The sequence below is a fragment of the Lissotriton helveticus genome, chromosome 1_1, assembly GCF_964261635.1.
Source record: "Lissotriton helveticus chromosome 1_1, aLisHel1.1, whole genome shotgun sequence".
In the NCBI taxonomy this organism is placed as follows: Eukaryota; Metazoa; Chordata; class Amphibia; order Caudata; family Salamandridae; genus Lissotriton; species Lissotriton helveticus.
In genome coordinates this window covers 1,828,712,073-1,828,738,299 of record NC_136057.1, presented here as the reverse complement: position 1 = coordinate 1,828,738,299, position 26,227 = coordinate 1,828,712,073, and the positions used below count along the sequence as shown (strand labels likewise).

General features: G+C 44.0%; 1 protein-coding gene across 3 annotated transcripts in view; it reads right to left on the bottom strand.

The window, feature by feature from the left end:
* VAMP4 (vesicle associated membrane protein 4) overlaps positions 1-26,227 on the bottom strand; it is a 210,968-nt gene that overhangs the window by 183,052 nt on the left and 1,689 nt on the right. Inside the window, exons 1-4 of one of the 3 annotated variants that reach the window (XM_078641101.1) lie at positions 8,761-9,163; positions 4,127-4,245; positions 3,531-3,577; positions 2,814-2,864 (exon numbers count right to left, since the gene is read on the bottom strand). In XM_078641101.1, coding sequence (XP_078497227.1) covers positions 2,814-2,864; positions 3,531-3,577; positions 4,127-4,192 — 164 coding nt within the window. In that variant the 5' untranslated portion in view covers positions 4,193-4,245; positions 8,761-9,163. Of the gene's footprint in view, positions 1-2,813; positions 2,865-3,530; positions 3,578-4,126; positions 4,309-8,760; positions 9,164-26,227 lie in introns of those variants that run through there. The other 2 variants (XM_078641103.1, XM_078641097.1) reach the window with 2 other exon arrangements.

Genomic DNA, 26,227 nt, shown 5'->3' with positions numbered 1-26,227 from the left:
CACCCCTAAATGGATTAGCTCCTTCCTCACAGGCAGAACCCAAAGAGTCAGACTGCCACCCTTCCTCTCCGAACCCACAGAAATCAACTGCCGAGTTCCCCAAGGATCGTCGCTCAGACCCACGCTCTTCAATATCTACATGCCCAACCCCCCGTCGCCGGCATCGTCTGACAGCACAGACTCCGTATAGTATCCTACGCCAACGACACCCAGCTCATCCTCTCCCTCACCAAGGACCCAGTCACCACCATACTCAACTACCAGGAAGGAATGAAGGACATCACATCCTGGATGAGCAGCAGCTGCTTTAAGCTCAATTCAGAGAAGACAGAAGTCCTTGGACCCTCACCCTCCGTGTGGGACAACACCTGGTGGCCCACCGCCCTTGACAGCCCTCCCACCCTCAGGGCCCACCCCAAAACCTAGGCATCGTACTAGACTACTCCCTCTCCATGACCCGACAGGTCAACACCGACACCTCCAGCTGCTTCAACACCCTCCACATCCCCGAAAGGTCTTTCAAATGGACCTCCCCCTTGAATCAAGGAAGACCCTCACCCACGCACTCATAACCAGCAGACTGGACTACGGAAACGCCCTATACTATGGGATCAACAAGTTTCTGCTCCAAAAACTCCAGACCATACAGAACGCCGCAGCCAGACTCTTCCTTGGTATCCCTCGACACAAACACATCACCCAACACCTGCGCAACCTCCAGCACCTTGAGTGAATAGCGTGTGTACAATTCCCCTGATTGATTTATACAGTGTAACAGTGTAGTTGAGTAACGTGTTGTAGAAGAGAGTGGAGTAAAGCGGCATGGAGCAGCCTAGAGGGAATTGCATAGAGCGAGGTAGAGTGAAGAGGTGTTGTGGAGTGCCAGAGTGGAGTAGTGTTAGACTGGGGTAACGTAAAGTACAGTGTCGTAGAGTGGTGAGGGCTCGAGTGAAGTACAGTGGTGCATAGTGCAGTGCTACGGAGTAGAGTGAAGTGGCTCAGGCTGAGAGTGCAGTACAGTGGCATAGAGTTGGGTGTTGCAGAGCAGAATGCAAGGGCACAGTTTGCAGGGGGATAGGGTGGTGCAGAATAGGGTGGCGTAGAGTGCGATGACGTAGAGCACAATGGTGTAGCGTGGCATAACATGGAGTGGCGGAGAGTGCTGTCTGAGAGTAGAGCGGCACAGAGTAGAGTGGCATGATGTAGAGTACAATGATGCAAAGTGGCATAGACCGGAGTAGTGTGCAGTAGCGGATAGTGCAGTCTGCAGCTAGAGTGGTGTTGAGTGCAGTGATGTAAAATAAAGTGTTGTAGAGTGCAGTATTGTAAAATAAAGTGTTGTAGAGTGGAGTAATAGAGCGCAATGGTGTAGAGTGGCAGAACGTGCAGAGTAGGGTGGTGTTGAGTTCAGGGAGTGCATTTTTGCGGAGTAGAGTCCAGTGTTGTAGCGTGCAGAGTAGCATAGTGTGCAGAGTAGTTGGTGTAGAGTGCAGTGGCGCAAAATGCATTTGTTTGAGTAAAGTGGTTTTGCCTGCACTGGCGTAAAGTTCAGTGGCTTACAGTAGAAAGGAACAGAGTGGCACAGCATAGAGTGGCTTGTTTCAGAGTGAAGTAGCGTACAGTGGTGCAGGGTAGAGTGATGCAGGGTAGAGGCACAGAGGCATAGACTGGAGTGGTATAGAGAATCTTTGGCTCTGGAATGTTGTTTTACCTGCAGTTTGCAGAACACTAGTTCCCCTAGTCCAGGGGAGTCTGAGGGTCGGCAACCGACCCCTTTATTCAACACTGCATCAAGAAAGAACTCTATCCGACCGTTCCAGACATGTACAACCACTCAGTTGTCCTTTAGCATTTTTTCCCCTCGCAGCATTGTTTCAGTAGTAAAAGCAGGACTCCCACAGCTCCATTTCAGCTCCACGGACAGCGAGGACAACGCTGCACCCAGGCTCCATGGGGCAGGGAAAATTGACTGTCATGGCCTATTCCAGCAAGGGTACAATGCAAATAGACTTGCAAGTGACCGATTGTCAGAAGTAGTTTTTCCTCATGGACCGCAATGTTACATTTTCAATGTTTTATTTTGCATTGATTTTCTATTACTTCTAAAATCTATAAGCCTGGTTAGATGTATGCTATTCCGTTCATTTTGGTGGCTAAATTAAGTTAAAAATACACTATTTTTATACTTTTTTTAATTTCTCGAGTCGTGTCAAATTACTTACCGTCCATGCTGGTACTCTGAAATGTTTAACACAGTTCCTCTAGTAAAGCCTGACTGCTCTTTGCCACTATCAGGACGGAGCTAAGGATTTATTATTGTAAATCCAATGACCATCTTTGGGGTATGTGAGTGTATTACATGGTGAGGACTAACCCCCACACCACATAATACTCCACTTTCCTACACCCATTATCATTGTACAAAATGGATCCTATTAGAGAACTGAAATGTACTAGACGAGATATGGCACCCGCAACATTCTATCAACTGCATTAAAGCTTTTTGGTTAGACATTACGAGACTATTGGAAGAAACTACAGAGACAACTTACTCGCTTCTCCCATCCCCCCCTTCCAGGCTACTGTTACTGTGATACACCAAACCAGTTACGAAATCGATCAAAAGATTAAGTGCAATTCGGATTCTATTTTGGCTAAGGTAACGCTCATGTGTGCTTCGATAAACTTGGACAGAAGCCATTGTTTAAGGAAATAATAGAATCAATTATAAAAATCATAGGATTGGAGGAGTAGAGGAACGCAATTAATAGTAAATCCTTCTGGCTTCAGTGCATTGACCACAGAGAACTTACTGTCTGATCCGGTCATTATTAGGTCCGAATTTTGGGCCAGAAGGTCCTCGCCTGAAAGAGTGAGAAAGGCAAAGTAAAATTAAGAATGAAGTGGCACATGGTACTTCCTTTTATCATGTAATTCCTAGCACCCATCAATCTATGTCCTATTCTTGTGCCCCAACAGTCTATGACGGTAGTTTGGAAGCCATGGAGACTGTAAGCGCTGCATTTTAGCCCTGTATATTTTTTTACAACTTTTTCAAGACAAAAGCTCAACGAACAACACTACATAACTCGAGATTTGATAACAGGCTGGAAATCCACCACTTTGCCATTTGCCATATAGTGCAGAGTTATGCAAATTAAAAAAGGAACAAAGGGTTGGGGGGAATGGGTGGAGCCTTTGCTGAACAGAAGTCTGATCCCTAAAAAAAATCTTAGTGCCTTGCAAGCCTGAATATCCCTTCAGTCTCAAAACCGATGGGAACGCCAGGGGAAGGGGGGGGGGGGGGGGGGGGGGAGGAGGGTACGAGATAAAAATAAAACGGCCTTTGGAATACACAAACAAGTACATCAAAAATAAACTCGAAAGTACATGAAATGGATATGTAACTGAATGTACACAACCAAGACTACATATAAACTTGCTCTGGCATTAGCAAACACAAAGTTGGCCAGCAGGCAACACCCACAAGCACTCCCTCAGAGATGGAAAAGAGACCTGTGAATACTTACAAGAAAAAGTCCTCCTCTTCATCGGAATCCTCCTCAAGTAGATTTCTCTGCCATTAAAAAGAGGAAAGAAACACTTAGACCCCCCTTCATACGGTGTTTTTAATTAACAGATTAAAGTCTTGCCATGTGGTAGCCTGTTATGGCAGAAATGTCCAAACCAACAGAATTAAGTGTACCTAACAATAAAACCACAACTCTAAATGCATGACTAATTCAGACAAAAACAAATATAGTTTGGTTTCGTACTAATCAGAAAGAGTAAAAGATCTTATTTCAGACATTTTCTTCATTTCAAATGTTTTTTTCCCATTTTGGCGCAATCCTGGGAGATTCTTCTGCTGTCAGAGCTACAAAGCACATATGCTCGTTTTCCTGAGTTGTGATCATGACCCATTTTAAGCACAACACATCACATTGCTTACATATGAAAAGAAATGGTGGAAACCAAGAGATTCATTTTAATCCCTTTTAATTGTTTTATAACTGATTTGCCCTAGATGTTTTGGCCTTCCTGTGTATTAACAACCACAGTAACTGAAAATTGAACTTCACTTATTATATTGGGGTTCTGAAGATGGTATCAAGATCAAACTCACCCTCTCACTCTTCACTGACCCCGTGACCTCATCGTCATTCAGGTGGCGTTTGAACTTGGGAGGCATTGTAGCCTCCCGTGATAGAGCGCCTTTTGGTATGTAAAGAGGGAAGACTTTGCCTGGAGAAAGAGTAAAAAACAGTAAGGTCAGAGTACTGGCGGTTCAAATCGAGTTCATCAGCCCTCCTCCTCCCTGTTAACCTCCAGCGATAAATGCTTCACCAGTCTTCCAGAAGTAAGTTACAGAACTAAAATCTCCACCTTTATTTCTACATTATCAAGCATCATTTCTAGGACTGGTACATAAACCATGTTAAATTATTCTCTGCTGTGATGTGTCGGTCTACAATTAGTCTCATTCATTGGCTCGAATCTGTATGAAAATAATGAAAGCAGAATACACGGAGACTAAACAAAAACCGAGGAATAATCCAATTGTTTCAAAATATGGTGATGTACTCAAGTACCCCATTAGCCAATTAGAAAGCTTACATGCTACTGATGAAATGGGAATTAGGGGGTGGTGCATGAGGGTGCCATGCAATGACTGACTTTACTCTTATGTGCTTGAGTGACCCACATAGTGATCCATCCTGTCAGAAAGAACTGCCAGCCCAGTTTACAACACAGGCCAGGGCCGCAAGAAGTTGGAATGTCTGTGAAAAAAGACTGGTATCCTCCGTATGTCGCAGCCAGTGCAGGGGTGGGGGGGGGGGGGGTCACAAGGTTTCTTTTATAGGAGTAAAATAAAACAAATGATGGCTTAAAAAGAAGGCCTTTGTAAACTAACTCCTTGGATTCTAGTTACAGGCACCCAAGACTATGTTGTTTGTAGTCTACAGTAGACCCAAAACTAATACAAACACAATAGAATCCTACCCACAGTTCTAAAAAGGTGAGAATCTGGTTCTTACTTCAGAAGTTTGTGGGTCAACAATGGTGAAAAAACAATACAAGCATGACAAGTGAGTCCAAATTTAAGGAAGGCCTGGAGTCCCAAAAAGTTATCTGTGGTTTCATTCGCCAACCCCCACCTTGTTAGTGCTCCCAAACTACCTTAGCAGTCTCGGATACAGGGCTCATGATGACAGGAGGGTGAGAGGTACACAATCGTTCGTGATTTTACTGAGCTGACAATGAGTCACGGATAGCCGGAGGGCAGAAAACGCAGAAATTTCTGTAGCTTTTGGGGTACAGAACTGATTTACAGTGGTCTCTGCCAACATTAGAGACTTTGATAGACGATGGTGGTCATTCATTAAGTTGGCGAGCCCTTAATTCGGCAATGTCATAGATGATTGGAAAAGAGGACACTCTGGATCCAACTGGTGAGTGCACTAGGGTGCTGTTGCTGGGGATTTGTACTCTAGGAGGCTCAGAAATATGGCTATATCTCACAACAACATTTGCCACAGAAGCTTCAGAAATAGTCGTGGCCAAATAATTACACCAACATAGGCATCCTAATCCCAAACATTTAATTGAGATCTCTATCAAGACTAACAAAGCACCCTGCATCTCTTGCATGGTTAGCACTAGACAAAGAGCTCTCTTTGGCTCTAAACTTCAAAGGTGCACAAACACCACAAAAGCCATTTTCCATCACCAGCATTTGTCAGCAAGTAAGCAGACCCATCCTAGTTCCTAAAATGGTCTGCAAACAAAGTCTGGTATGGAAGCCTAAATGGGCCACATATGCAAAGCCTTTTTGAAGTTGCAAATGGAGCAATTCGCAGAATCGGCCCGTGTGCAAATGCAAAAAGGCATTCTGACATGTGCCAACCCAAATAGCGATTCGGATAACCTGTTACCGAATCACAATTTGGGTTAGCGATTCGGTATTAGGATGGGGTGAGTTGAGGGCGTCCCTTCCTAATTCTGAATCGCAGATGTTTGTATGAATGTTTTGAGACTGAAATGCGGTCACAGAACATTCACATTTTACCAACAAATTCAATTTGGTGGTAACTCCATTTGCAAATAGGAAGAGCACCCCTTTCGCTTTATGAATGTTAGTAAAAACATTTGTTTTTAAAAGCAGGCCTACTCTCAAAAACCTTTTCCTTTTTTTAAACGCATCCAGTTTTTCTTTAAGGAAAACAGACTGCTTTTAAATAAAGCAATTTAAAAAAAATGCAATCAGAGACATGGTGGTCTACTGAACCCAGCAGGCCACCATGCCCAGTGATTTTAGCGATTCCCAATGGGTCACAAACTCAGACCTACCTCATTAATATTCATGAGGTAGGTCTACTTATAACCTACTGTGATTCGCAAGTGAAACTCAAAAAAGAGTTTAACACATTTGAAATGGCAATTTACCAATTGTGATTCGCATGATAGCGCAATTAGGAACTAGCCATTTCAAACTTTAGTACACGTGGCCCTATATCTCTAACAGGATTGCTCTCCGGAGAGAGCAGAAACTGTCATCCATAACCATACACCCAATTGACCTCAACAAAGTCTCCCCCCACCACAAGTTTAGCTGAGTTGCATAGCACGATTAGTTAACCCAAGAAACAGAGACCTCGCCTCAGCCCAATCAGTGTTCATTCTAATACCAGTAACGACCTTGGTCAGATTTGACAATATTGTCCTCTTCACCCATAACACCGTTAGCTGTACAGACAGGACACAGCTCTCTACCCAGACAAGTGTTCAAGTACGGATCCTAGGAGTATCTTTTTCCTCCTTTATAACTTTTATACACACGCACCTACTTCTTACTTGGCTTGCTTGGTCCACTGTTGTCAATGCGTTCAGTTCTCACAAGAGCACCCCAAAAGACAGCAACATCACCTTTCATTTACCAAAACATTAGCCCCCATAATCCACTACTAAGTTTTTCCCAATGCAGATATAAGATTGCACAAAACGTGAACAGTGCATATATATTTTGACAAAACAGGTTGAGCAGCCACTGGTAGTCATGTAACTGAAGATACCACAGAGGCCCTCCATGAGCTCCTATGGGAAGCTAAAAAAAACACAGACCTCCATTCTGCCCCTGCGCCCTTCCTATAGTTGAGTTCCATTAGTTTGATAAACAATTGTGACAAAGCAACGTCACATTAGGAAGAAAGGGGGAAGGAAAAAGGGTACACTGTCCTCGGTTATCGTTTATGCCTTTGCAGTTTACCGTTCTTGCCCCCATTTTGAGCTACCACCAAATCAGTCACACTTTAGTCCTTTATTTCACCACAAACATTTCTCAAGTCAATAGTAAAGGGTCACCACCATTGTTTACCAACATTGTATTCACCCTCCCAGAGGATGGTGAAGTTCCTGCTCTTACATGTCCACCTTGCTGGCTGTTCAGTTTTGGGTGCTAAGTTTCTGTCACAGCTCCAAGGATCTTGTCTCAGCCTAGAAGAGTGTCTGTATTGCCAATATTCTGGCCTGGTGACGTCATAAAAGGGTTGCTACGATGGGTCAACGACCATAGAAACCCCAGTAAAGGCCAAGAGCTGCAGACTTAACAGGAGCCGTTAACTGACCCAAAGAAATGGGTAGAGCTATTCCTACAAATCAAACACATGACGCAAGACATGAATTCACACAAGTCGCTGACAATCAGTCAACATTCAGCAGGATTTACCAGGGATCCGACAACGGTGGTTGGTGGCATTTACCACTGATGTCCGGGGCCTTTTCTACCAAAGTATTGCAAACTAGGACAAGTACTACCCTACTGTATCAGCTCTCAAAATAGCAAGCAGTCAAAGATGTTTCAGGGAGGTAGTGTAGGGGGTAAAGACTCAGAACTCAGTAACACAATAGTCAAAATAAGGTACTGTCCAGCCCTCTGCTTTACTTTTGAGAAAACATATGCACTTTAACCACACCACAAAAGCAATGCAGTACAAAAGGAAGAAGTAGCACTACGGAGAATGTTCACTAAGGGATCTATTAGGGTTCACTACACATAACAGCAAATTGCAAAACTAGCACAAGTGCAAGCTCACTATGGGAGAAGTGGAGAATTTTTCCTGTAATCTGTGATCCGCAAGTCAGGCACATAGCATTTTACTATGAAGTTCTGATACTGGCTGAAGATAACCAATATCAGAATCTACCAAAAAGAAACATTTAGCCAATCTCAGTCGATGTCTTTCATAAGATAGGCGACCTTGTTGGTGTGTGAGTGTGCAGCTGTTACTCGCACAGAGTAAGTAGATGTGCTCATTGTCACTGGATCTAGACTCTGCAGCACAGTCCCTCTCTGTCACCGGTGAAGGTTTAATGAAGGCACATTACTCCAGCCCTTGTAGTGGTGAACCCTTTCCCTGCGGTAGAGGTTGTTGGTGTGAGGTATTATTTTACAGTAAAAGCTAACACAGCAAAGTTCCTCCATCTTGGGCTGTGGCATTTAGTTGACTCGTTAGTAAAAAACTACTGTCAAACAAGTATGGAACTCGAAATACACAGCTCTCAGACACTATGACAAAATTGCTTCTTCTTGGCAGCTCTTCTCCTGGACTCAGCAGCTGGGCTTTTCCTCCTTTGGGAGGCAATTTCTGCTGGATAAGCGACCCTTATTCTCCCTTCCCAGGAAGCAGGTAGTCTCCCATGTTTCAGGCAGACCTACAGCTTCTCCAGTAAGACGTGTACATTTCAGGCCATGTTCCTCACCTCTGGGAGACCGGCTAACAGCGACACCAACCCTGAATCACTGCAAGTACTATGCAGAGAACGCCGATTCTTGAGCAACGCATCTTGAACCTAGACCCAAGTGGGGAGGGTTGGGTGTCACTTTTATAGAGAGTTTCCAAATAGCAGATGTGGATCCACTGTCTACAGTGCAGGAACGCTGGTCTGGAGGCACAAGCCGAGAGAGAGACAGGAGAGGGGGCGAGGCGGCGCTGGAACAGAGGAACGAGCCGAGAGAGAGACAGGAGAGGGGGCGAGGCGGCGCTGGAACAGAGGAACGAGCCGAGAGACCTGGCGCTCCCTAGCGCAGGCTATATTCGATCAAGATCTTAATTAATTAACCATGAAAATATAAGGAAAGAGAAAACTACAAAGCGGCGCGCCTGACTTTAAAATGGCCGCCGCGTAGGACATTTCATTTTGCAAATATAGCTCTTGCTGCCTATCAGGTCAATCAAACCATACATAGCACTATATTAACAGTACCCCAAAATGGCGGCACGATAGAGGAGCAACAAAAAGAGGACTAATGCCATTTCTAAGACGTAAACAGCATAGGACAAGGGAAAGAGGACTAACAGAAATGGTAGAAAGACATCAGGGCTAAGAAAGTCAATGAAAACGGCGGACATCTTGGAAAGTCTACACAAACAACTTAAGCACATAGTATATCAAATTTTCCCTGATACCAGAGGAATCCAGAAGAAACTACCTACCTGGAAGAGAAACCATAAATCAGAAACAATTAAGTAATTGCTTACAATAAAGAGAATATTACTAGGACACTACCAATTATAATTATAATTTTAATTATAATTTTGAGCCAGTAATTTATGCAAAGAAGAATACCCATACCTACCTGAGGAGAAACCTTAAATCAGTGTCGTTAATTAATTACTACAATAAAGAGAATATTTTTAGGTTACTACCTGATTTAATTATAATTATAATTTTGAGTCAGTAAATATATGTAAAGAGAGTACCTACACCATCAAGAAAAAGGCAACTAATCTTAGTACACCAACACACAACTCAATATGGAGGACAACTACCTGGAACGAATAGGTAGGAATGCATACATCATAAAATACCCTACCTATCTTTCTAAAAATGCAGCCAAAAAATTCAAGCATAACCTATTGAGGAAAAACCCGGACACATTGATCTCTGACACTTCCTTTTGCATGGATAAAGGAATCATCATGAAAGATTTGATATTCTTCACCAGGAGAAGGGCGAAATGGCGCAATGCCTTTTCAAATATGCTATATATTAAATCCACAAGCAACATCCCGCATGGAACAAAATTTATGACCAGAGCATCACCTAACCTCAGAGCAGACATTTGCATAACAATCTTCAAGAATGGAATAGTATTGATACAAGCCACTAACGACGAACTGGAAAAATTCGAGAATATCTTCTCAGCCGTAAAAAGTAATATGGAGAACATGATCCCTCGACTACACCGGGCTCATATAGAAGAAGATTCGGTCTCACACAACAACCCTACTAGTAGCAGCACAATAACCAGAGACCACCAAGAACAGGATCAAGTTACGCAACTAAGAGATGCGAGGCCTTTACAACTCCAGAATTCGTCTACAGACGACTTAGTCTCATCCAGCAGTAATCATATAAGTATAAATATTACCCCGACCAGAGACCTCTTGGAACCGGATCAAGGTACGCAATTAAGAGATACTTGGCCCTTACAACTCCAGATTCTGTCAACAGACATTGTCTCACCCGACATTAACACTATAAATATTACCCTGGCAAGTGACCGACAAGAACCTAAAAGAGATAAGAAAATAAGAGACACTTGGCCTTTACAACTTCAGAATATACCAACAGACAACCTAGTCACATCAGATATCGACCCTATAAACATTACCCCAGTCAGAGACAGGCAGGAACACGAACAAAACAACACTCCAGCTAGAAGCCCACAGGAACAATTCATTCAACCAGGAGCCATATGCGGAAAAGAAAACATATTAAACGGGAATGAATTAGAGAGAACGCTAAATACAAACATTAATAACAACAGACGTGGTTCACCAAACCTGGATAGAACGATCAACGACGCAAGCAATCACAAAGGAGAAAATCGACCAAAGGAAAGTACCAAGAAGTCTTTGATACAATGCTCAGAAAGGAAAGGCGGGAACAAAAAAATTGAAGATCAAAACATACTGAAGAGTACTCACTCTACAGCACCGAAGATCATGAGTAAAATCTTCGAGATCCATACACAAATTAGCAACCTATCGCAGGAAATAAAAAAAGCTATGAAAGGGATAGAGAATCTATGTGCCATCACAGAAAATACTCACAACGAAGTAGAACTCAGAGAGCTAGTAAACACAGCATTCGATATCAACAACAAAAGAACGATGCCAGTATCAAACAGACAAAACAGACCAGATAGGAATCAAAATTATTTAACTGAAGAGGACATACTATTTCTACTCAGAGAATACGAGACGTCAAACACCAGGAAGGCGCAGGAAATCAAAAGTGTACCGATAGACGTCAACAGAACAGCTACGAGGAATGAGAGGAAACTAAATCTCAACAACTTACAACAAATCCATCTAACCACTGATCCGTTAAACGTGATCACAACCAGAACGGAGGAATCTGTAAAATGTCTACTGCTCAATTGTCGATCCGCAACGAAGCATGCCTCTGACATAGCTGACATCATCATCAATCAGGAAATAGACATAACAATCCTTACCGAAACCTAGCTATCTGAATCTTCGTCCCCAGTCTTGGACCTTCTGGTGCCCCCACACTATAACATATTGAGATTGGACAGACAGAAAAAGACAGGGGGTGGTATTGCCTGTATCCACAGATCGAACTTAGAAGTCAGCAAATTTCAATCCGACCCCACCGAATCATGCGAATACCTAGGGCTCAATGTAAGATCGGCAAATAAACAGATTTGCAACTTACATGCCATATATCACCCACCAGGAAACAATGTGAACTTCATTGACTAACTGATGGAGATCATCACTGCCAACGCCAACATCAACATAAATAATATATTTTTAGGTGACTTCAATCTACACTGGAACGACAACAACGACAAACAGGTCAATGCCTTTAAAGACTTCTTAGCCGATCTAAATCTATCCCAAGCTTGTCTTCAACCAACACACTCGAAAGGAGCAACATTGGACTGGATCATCTCAAAGAATAATGACATCTCAATGCTCTCTACAAAACCTTGCGACTGGTCCGACCACCACGCCATAACCTTCCTAATACCATCGCGGGAGAAGATAAAAAACATTCATACTAACAAAATGAAAAGATGGATACAAGATACCAGAGATTCAAATATGGATCTTCTAATTGAAAGCTGCAAAAGAGACTTAAACCCACCTGTCTACATGAAAAAGGTGAACGACCTAACGAATCATTACAATACCTCAGTAACGGAAATAGTCAATGCCACCATACCACTCAGATTGAAAAGAGTAACGGATGAGATTAAAAACCCATGGTTTAATGGAATATTGAATGAAGAAAGACGTAATTTGAGACGCGCTGAAAGAAAATGGAGACAACACCCATCTTCCCCTGAACTGAAATCCCTCAGAAAAATCAGAAGCGAATATAACAAGAAGATCACTAACACAGACAAGCATTGGCATTGCCAATAGGTCTCGCTTGTGGGACCTTATAAGTCACGGGTGCTCAAAGTACGGCCTGCGGGCCGGCAGCGGCCCTGCAAGCCTTCCTTGGTGGCCCGCGGACCTTACAGACAGCATATCTGTGTTATTTTTATTTTTGAAAGTGCCAGCAAACACCACTGATTGCAACAGCACGGACTCGGAGAGAGGGGCCAGGCGATTCGAGCGATATTCAGAGGGCAGCTGCAGGGGCACTAAGAAGAGGTGAACAAAGCCTCATTAATATGTAAATGGTCTTTTAAAGACCTGTTAAGTACTGGGTGCGGCTGTGTTTGTGCAGGGGAAGCTGCCTCATCCCGGGCTGACGGGCAGAGTGAGGTGACAGAGGACAGCAGGAACTAAGGAGGGGGGATGGGGGATGGGGGTTGAGGTGGTTTGTGCCCCTTTTGCTAAACATATTGACATTAGCATAAAGAAACAGTGACTATGCTCGGTGCCTTTGCAGGAACTTTTACTGCTGGCTTTCATAGTTAATTAATCTCAACTTCACAGCAGGAATTTTTTCGAAGCACAGGCAAAATAAGATTTTGCGTTTGGGTACTCCCTTTACCATGCAATCTGGCGCCAACTTGCAGTTTCAAGTGGCCAGGCAGCTGCCTACAGTGGCTTAATGTATCCCCAGGCCTGGTTAATCTTCCAAGTATTGACATCTGAGAAATCGCGTCTGTGGCATGACAACATTTTACATAATATTGCTACAATTTAAATAGCATTGCTTCTTCCGAATGGTGAACTTACTAACCTTTATTCCATTCCTTCAAATTGGTCTGCCTTTTCTGCCCTTTTTTCCTCAGCTTTTTTCTATATGTATGAGTGCCGAATGCAAATTGCTGCCTGCCAGAATTAAAGACAATACTCCTATCCCCTGCATTGCCACTTTAACTGCTAAAAAGATGCTAAAATAATCGGATATTTGTGATGCGGGTGACGAAGGGCAGCAGGGAGTGAGGGCTGGGTGAGATGGCAGAGGGTGACAGAGGACGGCAGGGACTAAGGGGGGGGTGAGGTGACATGGGGCAGAAGGGAGTGAGAGCCAGGTGAGGGGAGACAGAGACAGATAAAGACATATACAGACAGATAGAGGCAGAGACAGATAGAGACAGGGGCAGATAGAGCCTGGGGCAGACAGAGCTAGATAGAGACAGGGACAGACAGAAACAGTTTGAGGCAGAGACAGACAGTGATAGAGAGAGAGAGAGACAGAGAGAGAGAGAGAGGGAGACAGAGAGAAAGACACAGAAAGAGAGGGAGACAGAGAGAAAGAGAGGGAGACAGAGAGAAAGAGAGGGAGACAGAGAGAAAGAGAGGGAGACAGAGAGAAAGAGAGGGAGACAGAGTGACTGAGACCGGGGGAGACAGCGAGAGAGGGAGGGAGGGAGAGAGAGAGACAGAGAGAGTGAGGGAGAGAGATAGAGAGAGAGAGGGAGAGAGAGAGAGGGAGGGAGATAGAGAGAGGGAGGGAGAGAGAGGGAGGAGAGAGAGGGAGCGAGGGATGTGTGTATGCAGGGTTTGTTGGCTCAGTGGATGAAGGCTTCCGCTGCATTGGCCTGTGTTCAACCTCATGGTTACAGTTTTTTTTTTGTTGCTCTAGCCCCGCCCCCCTCCCCCACTGACCCCACCCCCACCGGTGCGGCCCTCGGCCACAAACCACACTGTAAATTTGCCCCCCGAGAGAAAGTTTGTGAGTACCCATGTTATAAGTATTTAGTTTTGCAGCACAATATCCTTGTTGCATAATCGGATATTGTGCTGCAAAACTAAATACTTATAAGGTCCCACAAGCGAGACCTATTGGCAATGCCAATGCTTGTTTCACGTTGTTTTTTAGTCCATTTCTGTTTGACGTGAGTACTGCTCACCATAGCTCTGTTTGTACAAAACTAATTCCTTAGCAGTTCACGGTCTGTTTACCTAAACTGCATTTGCCGATTTGATGTGTCAATGTTTTGGCGACTTCCTGTCTTACGTAATTGTGCCTTTCTTGTTGTGCGGTGATTTATGCCTCTTTCAAACACTGATGCCGGTGCAGTGTCTGAATTCTATTAGCATTAAATGTTTTACTTTGTAATATGCAGCAAACCGCCGTTGCACATTTTAATTTGCATCTATTTGCTGCAAGCCGTAAAATGCGAAGCAGCAACAATATGAAAGGGGAAGAAGAGAGAAAAGCAAGATCGTTTACTCCGAGGTCTTCGTTTAATACACATGTAGTCAAGGTTGATAGTTGATTTCATTAGCAAATCTCATTGTTATGCAATGTCTGTTCTTCTGCAGCAAAATGAATATGGTATTCTCGCAAGCTGGGCAAAGTGTGTGTCTGCGAGCGTGGCTAATCAGAGAGGCCAGGGTCCGAATTCAAAGACCTCCGTGTATAACTAAAACCTGCTTAAATTAAATGATTCAATAAAAAAAATATATACATTTATCAATAAATAGGTGAGCCGTATTCAGTCAACTGAAATAATCTATCATCGTTCATGGCCTGTGATTAGGGCAAACGAAAATGATAGGAATTGATGATAATGGTCATTTCCTCCTCTTTTAATGCTTTGCTGTCACTGTTCCAGCTACGAGGGAAGAAACTCTGGTAGAGAGTCTCAGAAGAGACTGCGAGCCTACTAAAGCAGTACTACCAAGAGGGTGTGAGCACAAGTTTGCAAAACAGTCATTCTAGCAGCTTGTTTTACAATGCGGACATCTTTTACCACATTCGAATGCTACATTTAATCACACGCATGTTTATTTTTCCAAAAGCTGAAGGAGGAGGGGGTGCGAGGGATGAGGGAACACGGCCTGGGGGAAGCTGGCTGGGGAGGGGGGAGGAGAAATGCAAGGAAGGCTGTAATTAGGGGAGGAGAAGTCGCAGAGCGCACGCTGGGCGAAGCCCTTTGATGTGCGGCAAATGGAGGGAGGCTGATGCGCGTTCATGTTTGAACACGTGGTTCACATGAACTTCATGAAAACACCAGCAAAAAGCTGGTGGTTTCATGATGTTTTCGCCACTTGAATTCTCGCTCCGCTCGATGCGCATGTGCGCATCGATAGGTGGCGAGACCTAAAAAGGAATTCATTAGAACTGAATAACGCTAAAAACAGACCACGAAAATTGTTTGAAATTATAAAACAACAATCAAATAAGATGGCAAAATCTGTCCAAGAGGTCACCAAAACGCAACTAAGTTGTGAAGAATTCTCTACCTTTTTCGCTAACAAAGCCAACAAGTTGGAAGAAGAACTCAAGACCGCTGCAGATAACATCAATGACAACACACCACCATCACAAATTGATCCAAATCATGCGGACAAGACGACTAAAAACAGAGCACACTGGGACTCGTTCAAATTATTGAACCAAAATGAGATTGTTAAAACACTACCGACCACTAAACCCAACAACCATTATAACGACCCTTTACCATCGAAATGCCTAAAAGAAATCAGCCATACCTTGATCCCAATATGGACAGAAATTATAAACGCCTCACTCTCCCAGGGGGTCCTCCCAGAGAGCCTGAAGGCAGGACAAGTGGTCCCGATCATCAAAAAACCAACAATCGACCCAACAGATCCAAACAACTATCGCCCAGTGACCAACATCCCTTTTCTGGCCAAATTGATAGAGAAATGTGTTCAGAATCAGCTGAGCAGACATATCAACAACTTCTCACTGCTAGATGACTGTCAATCGGGATTCAGAGCTGATCACAGCACGGAAACAGCTATCCTACACATTGTCGATGATGCACTTCAAGCACTAGATCGCAATCTTGCCTCCTCATCCTCCTAGACTTGTCATCAGCATTTGACAAAGTTAATCACGAACATTTACTGAACAGACTTCATGACAGGATGGGAATATCTGGCACTGTACTGAAATGGTTTGAATCATTCTTACAGAACAGAACTCAGAGATTCCTAGTAAACCAATCGCTTTCTCGTTCATGCCCAAACACAATCGGAGTCCCACAAGGATCCACGTTATCTCCTTCATTGTTTAACTTGTACATTGAACCCATTACAGAAATTCTGAAGAAATCAAAAATATCGTACCACATGTATGCGGACGACACGCAACTTTACATCAAGATTTCGAACCTGGAAGACATTACCACAATGAATGAAGCCCTCAAAATATCACTAAAATGGCTAACCAACAACCATCTCAAGCTAAACGCAAACAAAACAGAATTCCTAATTATCACACCACAAAAGAATCAATCCGTAGCGAAGGAATGGTCCAAAATGATCACAGCGTTAAATTGCATCCCTACCCTAGTTGACGCGGCAAAATCACTCGGAATCACATTGGATGAGAACCTGGATATGAAAACTCATATCAAAACAATGGCAAAAAACGCACGTTTCCACTTGAACTATTTGAGAAAAATGAAATGTTTTCTATCGGAGACTGACTTAAAACTAGCTGTGCAATCACTGGTTATATCACGGATCGAATATGGATGTACAACGTTAGCTGGACTACCAAAAATCTCCACAGCACCCCTAAAAGCCTGCCTCAATGCAGCAGCTAGGCTAATTACAGGATCGAGGAAATTTGACCATATATCCCCTCACCTGAAAGCTTTAAACTGGCTACCATATGAAGCTAGCGTACAGTTGAAAATAGCATGTATAACTCATAAAGCGATTCATCACAACACACCTAGATATCTTGCCAACAAAATAGAAATTGAAGGAAGAAACAGACCAACCAGAAGGGCAAATTACCTACTCTTGAGACCACCAATCTTCAAGAAGAAAAGAACATATGAGAGGTCATTCTCAGGCGTAGCCCCCAGAATTTGGAACTCCCTTCCCGCTAACATCCAGAAAAATCACAAACTCTATCATATTTAAGAGGGAAATTAAGCTCTTTCTTATGAGTAAATTCCTCCCATAGGTACGACATAGAGCCAGCTAAGACTTCTTATGGGGCGATCGCTAGAAATTCTCCATAGGAATGGAACTGGAAGAGCCTTAAATGAAAACAGTATATTAGATACTTATAGACTAGGTCTAAAGTAATACCAATTAAGTTTTTTGTTTTGTTGCTAGATCTTGTCGACTTCTACACATTGTTGTTTTCAACTCATGCCATGCGATGTTAAGCGCTCTGATACCCACGGGTCTTGTACGCGCTATAGAAAACTGTTAATAAATAAATCAATAAATAAACGGTTTTTCCTGAAGGGGAAGAGAATTTTATCTTCGTTCTGCAGAGCAGACAGTTTTGTGTAATCTGATGGCTCACAGCAGGTAGAGATGATGCTGGCTCCAGGCAGGAGCACCCATAATACAAACCCAATCTTGGCAGCCAACTGCAGAGCTTCACAGCCCATAAGCATAGAGAGGCCACTCAAGGTAAGACAAAAGGCCCAGCCCCTGCCTATAAAGTTCTCTCTAAAACCAGAGTCTCCTGAATTACCTGCATTATTCTACCACTACTCAAGTCGCAATGCTAGAAAGAACTTAATCAGCAAACCACTGCCAAGTAAGACATATACAATTTCTAAGGGCAGTCATGTCTCTTATCCTCCACACTTGTATGTCTACATTGCCCAGTTCAGGAATGCAGGCAATACATTTACGCTGTCTGGGGAGGTGTTACCTGAAATAACACACAGCGCCAAGTGAGGTGTCAGGAGTCCCCGAGGTGCTTGCATAAACCCAATAAATCTCAACTGACAGCCTGCGAAACGCCTACAGGCAACATTTATAAAATAGTCCTAGAACATTGAGAAAAGGACATTCCACTACAGACATAGCCTAAAACAAGCCTATAACATTATCTACCTTTTGACAAGGGGAACAAAAACACCTTGTACAAAAGACTTTACGAGAAAATCATGACAACCAGCAAGAGAGGAAAAAAAATGATCTCAAAATACAATACAAAAAACCTATAAGTAAAACCATAACAATACAGACAGTAAGCATGTAATAGGACTGCCATGAAACATAGCTATTTCATTTTAACTCCCAAGGCAGGTGTCTACAAAAAAGAAGTTTCCAACAGGGGAGTCCATCAACCAGAATATCGTACTTAATTTGTACATTTACATTAGACAGCATTTTTACGAAGTTTTGGCGTTCCACCACCGACCACCATTGACCCAGACTGCATTGCCACATACTATTTCTACAGTAACAGGGTCACCAGAACATGTACTCTTCTCTAACAAGGCAAGGTTGCTTATGAGCACAATATCATATACAGAAATGGAAACCTGCTTAGCGTGTTTTCTAGTATAGTGTTACATTCCTTGCTTAACCAAGGATTTTCCAAATCTTGTGAACAGCTTAATCCACACCGGTTTCCATACACCCTCCTCCCTTTTTTAAAGCCACTTGCGCATCCAGGCAGGCATCAATGATGTTGGTTTGCGCCATCTTCATGCCAAGGGTAAAACCATAGTCTCCGAATGAAGGGTGGTACAATACAATCACAACATGAACCCTTAGTCTGATCAATTACACATCCATTATTTGTATTCCTTCCCTCAACAAGGCCATTGCTTTGTGGATAGCAAAATGAGCTCTTAAGAGGCTTCACACTAGAATCTGCCAGAAAAGTATGCATATCTGAACCAATAAATGGAACACAGTTATCTGAAACTAAGAACTCTGGGACTCCCTTCACTTACAAAAAAAATAATTATATATATATATATATATATATATATATATATATATATATATATACACAAACACAGGTTTTGGCGTTTGCTCCAGCCTCCCTCAGCAGCGGGCTTCCCGGCGGGATCGCCACTTCCCAAACATCCACACACTCCTGGTCGTAAAGAGCTCGTAAATCAGCAACACACCAGAGCCGGGGCCCAAATGTTGGTTCAAAGTGCTATATTTATTGGCACACGGATAAACCCTACGCGTTTCGAGGCTTGCACCTCTTGCTCACGGGTGGCCTCTAGAAACACGTATAGTATCAGTCACCAGGTTGCCTATTTTGACTCTGGGTTCGTTATACAAAACCCCATCAACTGTAGGAAAACACTCCCCAACCCCATTCTAGTCAGGACCACCCTCATGAAGGGCCATTCGACAGAATCAAAAGCTTTCTCCATGTCGAGATAAACTGCTACCGCTGGTACCTCCGGGCGGGTATGCTGTATCGCACCAAACACCGTCCTGAGATTGTAAGTTAAGTTTCTACTGGGAACAAAACCTGTCTGCTCTGGTGCGACCAGCCGCGGGATCAGGGGGACAAGGCTGTTCGTAAAAAAATTTGCAAAGACTTTAGTGTTAACGTTAATCAGCGTGATTGGACGATAGGAGGCACACTCGTCCGGCGGTTTATTCCTGCTTCAGGATAGCAACTATTATCGCCTCGCTCATTGAGGGAGGCATAGTAATTGTCACGCACAGGTCGTCAAAGAGTGTAGTTAAATACGGCACTAGTAAGTCTTTTAAAGCTTTATAAAAAGTTTCTGTGAGGCCATCCCCTCCGGGCGCACAGCCGGACTTCATGTCCGATAGTGCTGTGGTGATCTCATCGACTTCCAAAGGCCGCATAAGATATTCGCTGTTTGTCCGTCAGCCAAGGTAACTTTATATGTGTTAAATAGTCCAAGATTTTCACCTCACTGCCAATACTGCGAGTGGAGTATAGATCAGAATAATATTGCTGAAACCGGTTTGCAATAGCGGTTTCGACTGTCAGTATGTCTCCCTCAGCTGATTTGATCGCAGCTACTATTGTGTTGTCCCAAAGTTTTTTTAAGGAGACGCACTGAGATCGCCCCCAGCCGTTCGCCCTCCTGGTATGTAGAAGCAGTGGCATATTTACCAAGGTGTTTTATTTCAGCGTCAGCTGCGTCATGGTATTCTCCTAATTGTGTTTTGAAATCCTGCATAACATTGTTGTCGGCCCTCTCCAGGAGTTGTTCCTCCAAATTTGCAAGTTAACGCTCCAGGTCTGCCAGACACTCGCATATCGCCTTAAGCACCCCAGAGTTCTTGGTCATAGTGATACCCAGGATATAGAACATCTCCCAGACCACTTGGAAGCTATCCACTGGCCCAATGTTATTGGTGAAGAACGTTTCAATTGCGACCGCCAGTTCTTCCTTGAAAACAGCGTATAACAGAGAGTAAGGTTGAAATCTCTACGTAAAGGGAGGAATGATTTTCTGAGTATCAAGCAGTAGCAGTATCGGGGAATGATCTGAAAGCGTGCGTGGGAGCACCACACAAGCCCGGGTTCACTCTAGTGGTTGTCTGGTTGCCAGCCAATAATCTATTTGGGCATGTAAATCATGAGGCGCTGAATAATGCGCATACCCCCCTGGTTCCCGGTTCCGCTGACGCTACACATCGCGTAAGTCATACTGTGCCATTACATCGTCCACTACACGCGCTGCTGCTGTGATAGGTCTCTCCGGTCCACCCGACCTGTCCCTGAGAGGGTTAAGTACTAAATTGAGTTCCCCTCCCCAAAGCGGTTGCCCGTCTCCACACACATGAACCTTGTTAGACAATGCAGTGTAGAAGTGTGGGTTATTAGATTAACTATAAGAAGGTCCGCTCCCCTTCCTCTACATCTAGGGATCACATAGTGCCCCTCAAGGTCTGTGTCAACTGGTTCAAGTTTAAGAGTAGACCTAGGGTTCACCCATGTAAGCACCCCATGCGGTGGGTGGTGAAACCTGCTGCATGTATATTTTCCTGCAGTCCCCTATAGCACAGCATAGGATTATTGAGAGGGAGATGCGTCTCCTGTAATAATGCAACATCAATTTCATGTCTTGCCACGTAGGCCAGGACCATTCTAAGTTTCTTGTGGTCATTAAGGCCACGCACATTCCAAGTGAGAGCTCGAACTGCGCCGCTTACTGCTTTAGTACTGGACCTACTGTTGTCTGTCATGGGGATAGGTAGTACCTGCTTTGTATAACCTGCTGCTTATACTGAAAGACTGTGCAATTACCATATAACGAAATAGATACAGTGTGAAAGCTGTCATACATTTGTAGTGTCAGACCCGTCACACCCCCCACCCAAGCCCGGCGTAACCCAACTGTGCCAGGGCAAAATGCCACAACAAACCTCCCCCACATTTTCCCACAGAGTATTCAGCAACCCAACACAGAAAAAAGCTGAACCAAAAACTCCCCCCCACCCCCCGATGTTACTACCAAGATATGTGATACACTCATGGGCAGATGTTGCCAGTCAAGCTGGATATGGTTACCCAACTAAACTGGGTCCCCACCCTCACGCCATTGTGCAAGTTTAGCGCATCTGCTACAGCAAGCTCCCGCCTCCCCACTCCACCAATGCATTGTTTACAATAAAGGTCATGGCAGATCTCTCACTAAGTGTCCACTGTACTGCACACATTATTCCAGTGCAGCTGTCACAGAGGTACTCTTGCTGTGTCCATAGCAGATAAAGTGACGCCCATACTGCGAGAACAACCAACCTCCCATCTTTGCCTCCCCAGACCCCTTGGAATATCCCTCTTATCTGTAACATGTGCAGTCCTATGATCAGTCTTGGTAGTCTAATCCACCGCCAGGCATTTCCTCAATGGAGCTCCGCTCTGGGCTGCTACGTTTCTCTTTAGACCACTCCTTCAGGGCTTTCTGCAGAACTTTGGGATCCGTGAAGATTCGGGACTGGCACTGTCAATTCACACAGAGTCTCGCTTGATACAGCATGGCATAGTCGAAGTTGAGATCCCTCAATTGGCGCTTCAGAGGCGCAAACTGCCTACATGCTTCCTGCACCCGAATCGTGAAGTCCGGATATGGAGAGATACTGGAGCCCTCGTACTGTAATACTTTTTGCTCCCAGGCCACTTTCAGCGCTGAGTCCCTGTCTCGGTAGTTCAGTAGTTTCGCTATTATCTGCCTCGGAGGAGCGCCAGGAACTGGGCGAGGGCCCAGGGAGCGGTGAGCCCTCTCAACCACAAAGATGGGAGAAAATGTCTTGTTACCAGCAGCGTTATCAACAGTTTCTCAACAAATTGCTCCATATTGCTGGTCTGTGTCGACTCCGCAAGACCCGTGATCCGTAAGTTGTTCCGTCAAGATCGCGCTTCAAGGTCTTCAGTTATCTCCTTGCAGCACCTTCCCCATTTGTTTGTGGTCATTGTCCATTGCCATCTGCGCTTCCTCTACCTCCATGACACGGCGTTCCGCCATATCCAGCCTTTCAGCCGGTTTGTCCATTCGCTCGGACATTCTGTCCATTCAATATGAGAATGAGTCTATTTTAGTCCCTAGTATAGCTGCTCTGCAAACCTTTCTCAATTGCAGCTAGCATGCTACAAATGTCTCAATCAGCTTCCTCCTGGACCCCTTCTTGCGGGTCATCTCCTTCTGCGGGATTCTCCGTCGTTTTATATTTCCTTTGGTCAAAGGTAATTTTAGGCTGAGTCTTGTCCACTCGTCCCATCGCAACAGATTTTTGACAGCCACTAGTGATCTGGGACCGTCGGCCAGCCAGCTGGGTGTCAACAGATGATTAGTGCATTCCAAGGTATTATCGTTGCGCCTGTTCGTAGTTTCAGGCCAGCAACGTGGTCCAGGGAGCCAGGAACGAGGCGGCCACCCTGTTAGGCTGCACTACTGCACGAGCGCAGTCTGCTTTCACGACAATGACAGCTGCTCAGCGTCGTCGCCTCTGCAAGCCACTAGAGCTAGGGAGCAACCAGGATATGTGCCAGAGCAATGAGGGGCTTCCCCAGCAGGCGACTACAGACAGTTGCACCAACACCCACTGCGACGGAGTTTGTACTGCTCTTGTGATCTGGTCGAACTCATTTAGTAGGGCGCGCAGTAGTATGGGCACGCCACTGGCCTCTCCAAATTTGCCCCTCAGGTTGCCCCATCACACCAACGTTGCCACGTGTCCGTTTCTTCCCGACCCAGACCCTCAGCAATCTTCATAGGTCAGCGCCGCCATATTCAGGAATTCTCCACCTGTAGCTCAATTATTTAAAGCTGTCCTAGTTCATTATCTTGTCGTCAGTGGCAACAGGGGTGTAGATCTTGGCAGTGCGCAGCAAACCTTCCGGGGCCGATCAGTCACCACACAAGAACACCCCAGAGCACCAGGCTGCCTATAGCGTTGTGACAAAGGAAGGTCGGAGCAGGGAGAGGAGAGGACTGAAATGAAAGGGTAAAGAATACGCTGCACGTCATTGTAATCTCACGCTAGTGTCAGTGTGAGTAATCGAGCCACGCACCAATAATTGAAGAGTGTGATAGACCGATGAAAATAACGATGTTCTGATCACCGAGCACGCCACGATTGATAGGTGTGCCAGTACAATCCTTGCATGGGCTTTGTTTTAGTACGTGTTAACAAAACAAATGTAAGCACCATCGTAAGTAGTTATTATTGATGGGTAGCCTTACAATACAAGACCGGTTTGCATTTACTCTGAATGGGATGCACAGCGAGCAAGCAGACACGCGAGAGTCAGCACTGCACTTCGTTACAGGCACGTAACAGTTCTATTCGTGACTTTTTCCCTTCTCCTCCCACAGGTCTTTTTTGCTTTTTTCTCGCCCAGTTGGGTTTGAGATACTTTCCTATGACAGATTTTTGTGAGTAGGTTGAAGGAATCTAGGACTGGCAGCGCGTTAGTGTGCCCTGACCACCCATTTTCCTCTGGTCCTGAAGAAAACCCGGCATTTTCCATCCACGGGTTGAAACATGTAGACCTTTCACATATAGATACACTTGGTCATAACAAACCTTAATTGTATCCACACACCTTTTTTAATATTGTCCAGTAGCTTTAGAATAAATTTGTATTTCACATAGGTTATACCAGGACAATTGTTAACATTACTTTTTTGCACCATTCACACAAATACCAGCTCCACTGTAGTCCAGGTGTCGAAGCACACCTTGATGGCACTCGGCTATCAGGGTGGACCCCGATGATGAAGCATGTCACCAACCAGGTTGGTGAGTGAGGGGTTTATAAATAAAAGAAGGACTCTCTTCTTTTTCTACTGTAGCCATCCCACTCAGATCGCTTTCTGAGCTAATCTTGGTGGTACTCCTTTTATGTTTTTTTGAGCAATAAAGAGGACATTAAATCTTGTTTTTATCTTGTCACATTCGCTGTTCAAAGAAAGAGGTCAAAAGCCAGTTTGTCTTTTAACTAATTGCTGCTTGGAAAATTAGGTTGATTCTTCTCTCTTACCAGAGTTGGAGGTTTTTGACAAGTGGTCTTAAGTTGTCAGTTATTTTTCTCTAGCACATATTATTTAAATAAATAACCAGTAAATAAATATCAGAAATATTTCAAAATATATAAAGGAATTACAAAAGGACATTTTTTTTGTAATTAAGAAGTGTGATGCAAACAAAGTTAAAATCAGAGCAAAATAAACCAGAACACTTTACTTGGCGATGTACAAATGACACATATTTGCAGAAACTATTTCCTAACATTATTGTTTGAAACCTATACAGTTTTAACCAGTAAAGCCACATGTCAGTGATAAAGTACGTGGCTATTTCAATGTAAAATCTGCTGATTATAAACAACAGTAGGCTACCACTTCACGCTTTAGTTATAAAAGTGATAGTTTTTAAACAGGATTTGAGAAACATTCCTGCCCTGATGAAAATGTTGTTAATTAACTAAGAGGCAAGTCAGGGGTCATGTGTATCCTATATGTGGCTAGATTTGTATTATATATGGGAAAAAATGGTCTATTAAATCAAACAAAAGAGTTTTTTCTTACAGCAGACATGCTGAACTTGCACATTTGAAGGTGCTCTCATATGTGATAATGAAGAAAATGGCGGCTCAATGAATTGAATTATTTGACCATGATCACATCCTTTCAAATCAGTATATGGGTCAAGAGCAATACAAATAGGCAGAGTAGATAATTTAGGTCGCCAGACCTGCAGGTCTTCTAAACATTTATGATTTGTCAAGCTATGTAATTAGATCCTTTCACTGCTCAAATTTAGAACAGTTTCTTTTCCATTCAGCACTCCATGAGAGTGCATGTTTTTTTCCCTCTCTACCATAATGTGCTTCAACTCTCACCCTCCCCGCACCCCCACCCCTGAATGCCACCAGTGGTCTGTCTTGCTCCCCATCCCTCCCAGCTGGTCTGTGAATGCACAGCAACAGGCACATTGTTGCCAGGGTAGGACTAAAAAGCATAGTACAGGTTTTGTTTTAGCTCCTGTAATCCACATTTTGCATGGACGCACAAGCCTTGAAATAGCAAGGTTTTTGTGGCACTGGGAGGGGGGGGGGGGGCGTCCAGGGGCTGCACTCACTCAGCCGGCGCTTGGGGCAGAAGAACTTAGCAATACTGAAAATGACTCATTATAAATGCAAGACCTGTTGGCTTTGGCAATGCTGGTTTTAATCTGGAATTACTGTCCATAATGCACTCTGAGCTCACAACATTTCTTTAGAGTGCTCACTTTAATAGTAAAGGTTATGCATTGATAAATTATGAACAAATGTTAGATCAACTTATACATATACAACCCTTTTTTAGAGGCCAACAATCCCCTTTCACAAATCACTACTGTGGTACTGTACACTGGCATATAAAACGTTATGATGCAGCGGGTGGGACCTACTTGTTCAGTGAGTAACACTAATCTGAAAAGTGGTTCTTGACGTCATACAATAGGTCCTTGCCATCTAGCAATAGGAATACTACGACCCTGTGAATGGATCTATGCATGTAGCAGGAAACACTACCAGTTGTGTTTACCCCCAC